We start from the raw sequence: 10,967 nt of genomic DNA, 5'->3' as shown, positions 1-10,967 counted from the left end.
TAGCCTATGCAAAACATTCTATCAATCTACAGTAGGCTACTTTTCTAAACAGCTTTCACAGTAGATAGATAGACAATAGTTTGGTGTTCCCAGTTTCAGGAATGTGTCTCCTCCCTTATTCTTAAGAACTGTGGTGACAACACCCCCCTCACACACACGCACGCAAACACATACACACGCACACACACACGCACACACACACACTTATAAGCTAGAACAAACCGCATGACCCCATGCAGTAAATTTTCAGATTGCAGTGGAGTTGGACGAAGGATGCGCTGGTTTTAACTTGGGGGTAGATTGCGTGTGTGTGTGTGTGTGCGCGCGCCATGTGAACCTTTGGAAAGCCTTGCTCTTCAAGGAAGGAGCGATTCATGAAGCAAGCGCTCTGACACAGCCTCTCCCCGCTCCATCACCACTCCCTCTGTTTCTCTCTCTGAAATCGTCGTCAGTCCCCAACTGTCTGAGTCCTGTCACCATGGGCAGTCGAGAAGTTCGTGATTCATGAAGTTATGGTTAGTTAGCAGCCTAAGCCCGTCGTACGCTGGGCTACTTAAATGATTAACTTCATAGCGGAAGCCAAGGACTACAATAGAAGATCGGAGAAGCAGGAAGGAGGTATCGCAGCAGCCATGGGGATCGCTGGCTCAGGTGTGGACGGGGTGGAAAGGTAAGGACTTAAAATCATTGAACTCCCTTCAAACTAAAACACACCCTTTGGCCAGTGCAGACAATGTCCTTAGTAGGCTACTGAGTTATTTATTAATTATTAACCTATTTGGCTCATAAATATAGCCCAATGAATGTGCCACAGCGAATAGCCGGTGCCATAGTTTTTAGGATTTAAAAACATTGTAGAAACCTCCCATACCAGTAGGCCATCCCACAGTCACAACTCAGATAAGACAAATGAACTTTACCTTGGTAAAATTAAATTGATCCCATTTCCGACTGCTTAACAGCTGACCGGACTGATGAGTAAAGCAACAGGTAGACCCATTTTAAATACAAAGAGACACACTTGTTATTGTTCATAATCTTAATAAGTTTAATGAAAAAATTGCCTAGATTTAAAATAAACTGTTTCATCAGATAAATATTTTACGCACAGAGGTGCGCACCGGATCATATATATTGCCGTAGGTTATATTAGGGCACACGCAGCCAAATGATAATTTTCTCTGTAGCCACAAACATCGATATTATAGTCTATCCCCGCTTATCTCTGCCTGTCAGTTCAACTGTCAACACCCGCTTCACTTCCTACTCTTCAAACTAACGACGCATTTGTGCTGTTGTTCGATAGCCTATATGCGGCTTTATTTTGAACATTTTATCTTTAATTTAAAAAAAAAAAAAACGTCAAGCGCCGAGCTTCCTGGTCCCTCCAGAGTCTATGGAGGTTTTTAGCTACTTTTCCTTTCCTTCCCATTTAGGCCTACTGTGCATTTTACTGTACAGCCTCACTGTAAAAGTCCCCTACTAAATAAGCTACTGTGTCTTGGGCACCTTTGGGTGTCTGACACTAAAATAAAATTCATTATTGTTGTTTGCCTATTTTCATTTTTTATGTAGTCTTCTTCCACTATGCTAAAGATATTGATATTATGCCCAAGGCTGAATAACCAACTGGGTGACTTAATCGTAGTCACACATGTACCACTAAAGTACAATATCAGTGTACACATACAAACATGTTAAGTTTTATTTCAGCACAGGAGTTCTGGATGACTTACTGGGAACTTGGAGGCAGCGATTTAGGTTGTGGTAGTTTGATTAAACACAACTTTATTTAGGAATATATAGCATTATATAAACACAATATGAACCAAGATCATTTAAACAATTTTGTTACACAGGGTTTCTCTACAAAATGACATGCAGTGAACTTTGGAATATTGGGGCATGTTGGACCAGCTGTGCCAGTTTCTCATGCCTAGTTAGTAATCCAGCCTTGGAAACTTGTCTGCTCAGGTTATTTTGATGCTTAATGCTAAACAAATAGTGTAGAAAATACCAGGTGCTAATCTTGTACCTTTTGTATTGTCTACTGACTCTGTAAGGACCCCAAAATGACACAGAAATAAATAAATCAATACATAAACATGCACTTTTAAATAAAAAGAGACAAATAATTAAATTAATTAATGGGAAACAAACAAATATTTTTATAGGTTTCTCTAGTTTTATTCTGCATATTTCTCTTTGGATTTATTTCTACATTCATTTGTTTCTGCATTTCTTTCTTGTTTATGGTAATGAGCGAGGCTAGACCTATATATACGTCACTGTCTCTCCTAGCTCTCTTTTGCTGCTCAGTGTCAGGGTTAAAAGTTCATTTTGGCTAATATTTTACTTTAACTTAACCAATTTAACTATTCAGCTGTACTGGAACTCACCATTAGTAACAGAAAGCAAAGCCTTGTACCTGCTGGTGTTGAGAATGATAATACATTTTTATCTTAATATCATTGCCATAGTTTCAATGTGTTGTTTTGCAGACTACTTGCCCCAAAATGCCCCTTAAAAGTATGTTCATTTGAAATGAATACAATGAAATTAAATTGAATTTAGCAAACAATAGGGACGTCATTGTCAGGTTTGTTTCATTTTCTTCCAACCACCTGCCACCACACACATACCGCATAATTAATCATTAAAGGCCTATAGTCTATTGAACACACCCTTCCTCGTGAGGCGGTTAAGACAACAAGAGTTGCCAACTTTACCTCTGATAATGCCCACTCCTGAGATCCCACTATCAATGCTGCTAAAACGTCTGTAAACTTGTCCACCAACAACGTCCCTCATGGCGCTTGATGGGCAACATGGGCCTGTTGTGGCCCCTGCCCATGTTGTAAAATTGACGGCAAGTCTTGGGATTATTCTCCACCGAAGAGCAGGGGATCACTGCTTCACACAGCTTTAAGCCCATGCAGTGGCTGTTTTAGTTTAAGGGTTGCTGCAGATGCCTGTTTGTAGCAGGTATCCAGGCAGGGGGTTGTTTGGGGATTGTGTTGTGACCTGCTGGCTGCTATTGTACTCATCTGGTCTTTTCATGTTGATGATCTCTTCTTATATTATTTTATGCAGTGTTTTGTGCATTTTGATGAAAAGACAAAATACTGTAGCCTAATAAAATATGGAGCCCCTAAGGGGACATGGGCACAAAAAAGAAAGAAAGACGAAAAATCACATTTCTCATGCTTTCCAGTTGGTCTAGTAATATGTTGTGGTTGACTGCAGCACTGAGATCCAATAATAGGCTACTACGACTAAATTTCTGCCACTCTCTGTGTTTAAATGAATGTCATTGAAGACCTTAACAAGAGCAGTCTCAGTGCTGTGGTGTGGTCGAAATCCTGACCAGAAGACATCAAAACAGTGGTTAAGTGCCAGGAAGTTGCTTAGCTGTGGAAAAATTGCCTTTTCAGTGACTTTATTTAAAAACAGGATGTTTGATATGGGAACATTCATTGCAGACCCTGGTATAGAAGTTCAGAGGCTACTGGCAAAGGTTTGTTAGCTTGTCGACAGTAGCAAACAAGGCACGTGCATTATCATTGTTTTTGGTGATGATGTCAAAGAAGGACTGCCTTGCATTTCTCAGTTCTAAATAATAAATGTCGAGTTGTGAGGCGGCCGCATTGCAAGTTCTGGAGCTCTGCCAGTGTGGCTGTGAATTTCCAACGCGCTTCAGACGCTGAACAAACGTGTTAATCATCACTTCCTTTGTCCCCTTTATGGTGCTACATAGCACTTCGCACTACGCCTATAAATGAAAATGTAGATGTTGTTAGGACTGTTATCAAGCACATAAAGTTTGATGCAGTTCATTCATTGATTTTGGATACCATGGGCACGGCGTTTCATGAAAACTCACCGTTTGTACAACTTTTAATCGTCAGTGGCTTTAGAGTAGTATTCTCTAGGAGGAGTTTGTTAAAGTGTGTAAAAAATCCTGAAATAACCATAAAATGTGAAATGGCCGACTTCCTGTTGTGGCTTTTTTGTACATCTGGACATCCTACATGTGCCCCAGAATTTTGTACATGTAGGTAAAACGTGCCGTGGGGGCTGCGTTGAAGATTACTTCCTGTTGCCAGTAGGTGGCGCTATGACTATGGGTGAATGTTGTCTTGTACATGTGTTTAGGGCAGGACTCTTTTCAAACGTGTAAAATCTGGTACAGATGTGAGCATGTACAGTCAAGTTACAACAACTTCCTGTGTCATGGCGAAGAGTCTACTGCAAAGTCACAAGTTTTAAAACATGGCTCCATCAATGCATTATGGGTTTTCTGGGACAGTTTTGAAGTTGATACGTCCAACCTGCTAGGAGTAGTACATTACAGCATAAAACGTGTCATTTCCCGTTCCCAGGAGGTGGTGCTCTGACTTTGAGTGAATATTGGCATGTGGATGTGTTCAGGCCTGGACTTTTATAGTACATTCCAAATTTGGTACAGATTTGAGCATGTAGACTGAAGTTACAATAACTTCCTGGTTTATGATGACACACCAATCTAAAATCTAAAATGGCCAACTTCCTGTTAGGTTTAGGCAATGTCTCCAGGAGGCTTTTTTGTGCACTTGGGTGAAACTTTGTCTGGGGGCTTCTCTGTAGGAGGCGCTAGCGAGCCATTTTGCCAAACCCTTAAAATGCAAAATTTTTCACCGGTTTTGGTGAGTTTTGGAGCATATTTGGCCCCCAAACTTGAGGTTAATTTGCAGGAAAAATAAAAAAATCCCTTCAGTTTCAATATAGACCTCGCACAGTTCGTGCTCGGGCCCTAATTATAAAATCTTTGACCTGGATCTTTGTTCATTTACACCCATTTTCAACGCTTTCTTTCTATTATTACCGCCCGGCATTTCTCCATGGAGATCTTTTCTTACCAGAGACTGCCCTTCACCTTGCATAAATAGCACAATAGCATAAATAACATTTTTAATATATTTGTAATTTATTATTCGTAAGAAAACGCAGGAATGATCAGAGAGAGCCACATTAGTCACCACAACCTTGGAAATGTTCAGACTGTTGGAGTTTATTAGTCCAGAGTTTGGCCCTTGTTGTGTGTGGTGTTATACAATAATAAACTTTATAGAGCAAAGTGCATTACAGAGACACAGAGAGTAGGATGAAATAAAATACCACAGTGAACCACAAAATATGTGAAAAAGAAAATGATAAGAGATAAAAAGAAAGTTAGACGTTAAAATGAACTGGTGGCTCAGGAAAAAAGTACGTTTTTAGAAGAGACCAAAAAGAAGACAGCCTAGTTTTCTCGTGGCAGGCCATTCCAGAGCCTTGGGGCCCTGACGGCAAAAGCTCTGTAAAAATAATAATAATAATACATTTTATTTATAAAGCGCTCACATAAGTTAAAATGCATAGGTTAAAAAGGTCATAGAAACACACAATTCAAAACTCAAAACAATTAATCACAAATTTAAAGCCTTTCTGCAAAGATGTTTTTTATTAGTTATTTAAAAATGGACAGATCAGTAAAGTCTCAGATGTGTGTGTGGGCAGAGAGTTCCAGAGGAAGAGACCTAGTTGTGGAAGCTGTAAAGGTCATGGGAGCGGGTATGGGTGAGCAGACAAGCAGCAGAGTTCTGGATGTACTGTAGTTTATTAAGGACTTTGGATGATCATCTAATGTCCATAAAAATGCTATTGCAGTAAGCAGCAGCAGAAAATCAACCATTTTGATTTCAGCCTGGTCTCAAGGAGAGACATGAGACCCCTGCCTGAATATCTCAGGTTTATCAAGAACTCAACATAGTTCTTTTGTCCTGTCCCTTTGTCGTGTTCAACATGGATATTAAATCACCAACAATAACTACACAGTCAAAGTCAATACAGATTATAGACAGCAATTCAGTAAAGTCTTAAAAAAAATGTTTCACCATATTCAGGTGACCTGAAGATATTTATTTATATTGTCAGAGAAGAGGAATTCAACTGAAGAGCCACATATTCAAAAGAAGCAAAATTTCAATAAGACATTGTCTTGCATTGAAGGTAGTCATTAAACAAAATGGAATGCACTCGAACTTTACTCATAAAACGGAAGTTGGGAGAGTTAGACTCGACAGTTGCACTCTTATCTTTGTTAACCAAATGTTTTCCTGCGGAAGACCTGATGTTTAATAAAGATAAATTTAGTGTGCATGGCTGTCGTAACTGTGACAAATGTGTTCAAACTGGCCAGGAACCTGTTTGTGGACTTGAGCTCTGCTTTCAACACCATCACCCTGGCCCTGCTGCAGGACAAGCTCTCCCAGCTGAACGTTCCTGACACCACCCGTAGGTGGATCACATACTTCCTGACGGACAGGAAGCAGCACGTGAAGCTAGGAAAACATCTCTCTGACTCCAGGACCCTCAGCACCGGTTCACTTCAAGGCTGTGTTCTTTCCCCTCTGCTCTTCTCCCTGTACACCACCAGCTGCACCTCCAGTCACCAGTCCGTCAAGCTCCTGAAGTTTGCAGATGACACCACCCTCATTGGGCTCATCTGTGGTGGGGATGAGTCCGCCTACAGGACTCAGGCCTGCTGGACACTCTGAAGACAGTGGAGATGGTTGTGAACTTCAGAAAGAGCCCAGCACCACCACCCCATCGCCTCCCACACCAAGAAGGCCCAGCAGAGGTTGTACTTCCTGCGGCAGTTGAAGAAGTTCAGCCTACCAAAGACAATGGTGGTGCACTTCTACACCGCCATCATCAAGTCCATCCTCATCTCCTCCATCACCATCTGGTACGCTGCTGCCACCGCCAGGGACGAGGACCGGCTCCAGCTTATCATTTGCTCTGCAGAGAAGGTGATTAGCTGCAATCTCCCATCTCTTCAACCTGTATGCCTCCAGGACTCTGAGGCGAACAGGAAAGAAGATCCCTCCCACCCTGGACACAAACTGTTTCAGTCACTCCCCTCTGGCAGGAGGCTGCGGTCCATCAGGACCAAAACCTCTTGCCACAAAAACAGCTTCTACCCTTCTGCAGCTAGCCTCATTAACAAGGCCTGGGTCCCCCACTGACACTCCCCCCTTCCCTCTCAAATACTGTATATCATTGCACATGTAAATATTATTTAATTTCACATCATTGTACATACCCGGTATATTGCACATACAGTATTTGTTGTTTGTTGTTAAGTGTTAATCATAATTCTTCTATATTTCATGTTTTTATCAATCTATCCCATATTTATATATTTCTAAACTTATTTATGTCAATTGTATATTTTTATTTTCTTTGTCTATATGTAGCACCTTATCTCCAAAACAAATTCCTTGTACGTGTAAAAACTACTTGGCAATAAAAGATTGTGATTTCTGATTCTGATTCAAGGTTTCTGCCACAGTGTGTTATATAATATTCTTGTTTTGATTCATCTTGTCTATTGTCCATGGCAGAGGGAACAGATGAGTGACACAGGAACAGGAAGATAATCATAGAACTTGCATGAGAATCATCATGTTTTTAAGTTGTTAACTTTGCCTTTCTTGTTCTTTTAGACAACTTGGCGAGAGCCTATCTCATCAGAAGAAGACTTTGTTTCACTCCTGGTTCCGGTTCCTGCTCCTGCTGAGTCTAGTGGTCTTCATCTTGTTATATGCTGTGTCTGACACTTCTCTGTCATGGTGGACAAACCTTCCATTCCATGTCCACTACCAGAGGTTTTTCAGTCTGACTAACAAGGTTAATCAGGCTCCTTCTTATCGTATCCATCCAAAGCATAAAGTTAAACTAAGTGAGATCCATGAAACCACAGAACACCCTACTGTACCAGCTACAGGTATTCAGTACCACCAAGCCTATCCACGCAACTACCACTTTGTTATGGATAACAGTGAGGTGTGCAAGACCAAGACCCCTTTCCTTGTCCTGATGGTTCCAGTGGCACCAAATAACGTAGCAGCTCGGGACGCCATCCGACAGACATGGGGCAAAGAAAGCCTGGTTCAGGGCGAGGTCGTGCTTACTCTGTTCATGCTGGGCATCTCTGGAAAAGCTGATGCTGAGCAGCTGCAGGAGAAGCTCAAACAGGAGAATCTGAAGCACAATGATCTGATCCAGAGTGACTTCATGGACACTTACAACAATCTGACCATCAAAACCATGGTGATCATGGACTGGCTGGCCACACGCTGCCCTACAGCAGCATATGCCATGAAGATTGACTCAGACATGTTCCTTAACATTGACAATTTAGTGATCATGCTACAGAAGCCACAAATCCCCAGGGTGAACTACCTGACAGGGATGCTCATGTGGAACAGGCCAGTTTTGCGTTCAAAGAACTCAAAGTGGTACGTCTCTGAGGAAATGTACCCAGAACCCACATACCCGACCTACACTCTGGGCATGGGATACATTTTCTCCAACGATCTTCCAAACAAATATGTGGAGATCTCAAAATCAATCAAACCCTTTAACATAGAGGACGCTTATATTGGAATGTGCATGAAAAAACTAGGACTTTCTCCCACATCACCGCCAAATCCATCCCAGTTCAAGGCCTATAACACAAGATATGATCGCTGTGAATACTCCAAGGTCATCACCTACATTCTTGGGTCTGCACAAGAGTTAGTGAAATATTGGACAGACTTGAAGAAGCCTGGACCGCCTTGTTAGGAAAATGATAATTGTGACTACCAATTTAGAAACAGAACAACTGCACTTTATAAATAAATAAATACATATAAAATGAATAATAAATATAAAAGGAGACATTTTATTTATGTATTACTATTTAAAACTTATTAGGGTTAAAATAAATTTTTTTTTTTTACATGTGAAATAAGGTGAAAATGTAAATGAGTGGAATTAGAACTATGTTTTGACGAGTAGGTCATGTATGGTTTGTATCTTGGTTTTACCTGTAAGTTTACAAAGGCAGCAATTAAATTAGATAATTAAAGAAGCCAAGCTATTGAACACACTTCTGAAACTAATTTGAAGAACATTTCACAGAACCTTTACTTGATATTTTTAGAGAATACACTTTTTACTACATTGTCTTTGAATATAGTCAGTTTTTATTACATTTTTAATTCTGGAAGCAAGTAGCTAGAAGGGCTTGAGTTTTATTAACTTGAATAGTAATATTATTATAACACAGATACGGTAGTTTCTATTCATGAGGTTCACAATGTGGGGTCCAAGAACCCTTTTAGGACCTAGGGATATAATCAGATTTTTTGAAGTCTATCTTAAAAAATCCCAATATAAGTTATTGTTTGCTGCAGTTATTCTTCTCTACATACTGGCACTGAAGTGACCCTTTTGTAACGCCACTATAGTGAGGTTTCAAAAACATGGATAGAGCTTAATGTGGCATCCTATCCAGTTTCTGAACTTTCTCTTTGTTGGTGGAGAAATGAGTGGCTGAGATGTGGGCTGTATACAGGAATATGAATAACAAGGATCAAAACCGTCCATATTCACCTTAGCTGAACTATAGAATGTATTTTTTGTGCAGAATGAGAATTATGTTGAGGTTATGTTGGGAAGGGATCTTTTCAGGCAAAGAATGGGGAGGAGGAATAATTATAGCGACCAAGAACTCTTCCAGTGTACATATGGGCATGTCAGTTTTGTATGAAGATGTCAAAATCTGAGCTTATAGAGAATTCTAGGGCCAAGTCAATTTTATTTATATATCACAAATGACAATTTGTCTCAAGGAGCTTAGCTCCTTAGACCAATTAACCCCCCCAAAACCCCTTTTAACAGGGGAAAAATGGAAGAAACCTCAGGAGGAGCAACAGAGGAGGGGCGGCTGTGGTTCAGGAGGTAGAGCGGGTTGGCTGTTAATCGGAAGGTCAGCGGTTCAATCCCGGCACTGAACTTAGATTCAGTGTGTGAATGGTGAATGCAGATGTAGTGTAAAAGCGCTTTGAGTGGTCGAAAAGACTAGAAAGGCAAATACGGAGCATTTACATTCCTCTCCCAGGACGGGCAGATGTGCAATAGATGTTGTGTGCACTGAAAAAAAAAAATAGTGGTCTAGTAGTTAAAATTATGTACTATTTTCACTCCCTAGAATTTGGCAACATTTACAAAATCAAAGCAATGTTATCTTCAAGCAACAGAGAGAAAAATATTCATGCTTTTATTTCCTCCCGCCTGGACTATTGTTACTAAGTTTACCTGTCTCTGTACCTGAGATGTAGCTCAACTCCAGATTGTGCAGAACTCTGCAGCCAGACTAAGACCAAACACTCTTACATTTAGTTTTGCTGCACTAATTATCAATGTCTTTTAAAATCACTTCAAATCTTGCTCATGACTCACAAGGCTTTATATGGACAGGCGCCAGAGTACATCAGTGAACTTCCTGCTGTACATAAAGACCTGAAATCTGCTGGTTTAGGCCAGCTAGTTGTTCCATTGTCTGGGTTAATATAAAAGGATAATCGAGCATTTGCTGTAAAGGCACCTCAGCTGTGGAACAGTCCTGCTATTAAATCCTGTCTTGAGCCACATTTTTACAGACTTGCCTTTTCAACTGAGAACTAGTTACAGTTATAGCTTTAGCACACTACAGTTGTGTCGTGCAAACACCTATTTTCAAGGTTAATAGTTTTTCTTTTACTTCCTTCTCTTGGATGATTTATTTGTACATTTCTTTTATATGGTCTTTTAACTGTGTTTTTTGTGCTTGTATTTTGCTGATTGTCTTTTTTATGCTGTTATGGAAAGCACTTTGTGCTCCTAGCTTGAAAAGTGCTATACAAATAAAATTGTGTTTTATTCATTTTTGAAAGTTGTGGGCATGAAGGAAGGATGTAATATGGCAGCAGTTAGATTAGCGTGGAGAGGATGTCAGATAAGCACTGACGGGAAATGTTGGTGATCTTTTCCAAGATAGAATTGTTAGTAGGCCATCCACTCATTCCTGTATGACTGCATGAAGAAAAAGCACTGACAGACATTGCTATATGCCC

The 10,967-nt window shown here is 40.4% G+C and overlaps 1 protein-coding gene across 1 annotated transcript; it reads left to right on the top strand.

The window, feature by feature from the left end:
* The first annotated feature begins 392 nt into the window (after window positions 1-392).
* LOC123969803 (beta-1,3-galactosyltransferase 2-like) lies at window positions 393-9,822 on the top strand. Its single transcript, XM_046047491.1, has 2 exons — window positions 393-670; window positions 7,530-9,822. The coding sequence occupies exons 1-2, from the start codon at window positions 558-560 to the stop codon at window positions 8,650-8,652; spliced, it is 1,236 nt and encodes a 411-aa protein (XP_045903447.1). The 5' UTR covers window positions 393-557; the 3' UTR covers window positions 8,653-9,822.
* Window positions 9,823-10,967: the final 1,145 nt, after the last annotated feature.

The sequence above is a fragment of the Micropterus dolomieu genome, linkage group LG04 (genome assembly GCF_021292245.1).
Source record: "Micropterus dolomieu isolate WLL.071019.BEF.003 ecotype Adirondacks linkage group LG04, ASM2129224v1, whole genome shotgun sequence".
NCBI lineage: Eukaryota > Metazoa > Chordata > Actinopteri > Centrarchiformes > Centrarchidae > Micropterus > Micropterus dolomieu.
This window is presented reverse-complemented; position numbering and strand designations above follow the sequence as displayed.

Bases quoted from the DNA above. Each gene is read 5' to 3' on its own strand.
- LOC123969803 (XM_046047491.1), top strand. From the start codon at position 558: ATGATTAACTTCATAGCGGAAGCCAAGGACTACAATAGAAGATCGGAG. The intron at 671-7,529 runs GTAAGGACTTAA...TTGTTCTTTTAG, and splicing joins GGTGTGGACGGGGTGGAAAG to ACAACTTGGCGAGAGCCTAT.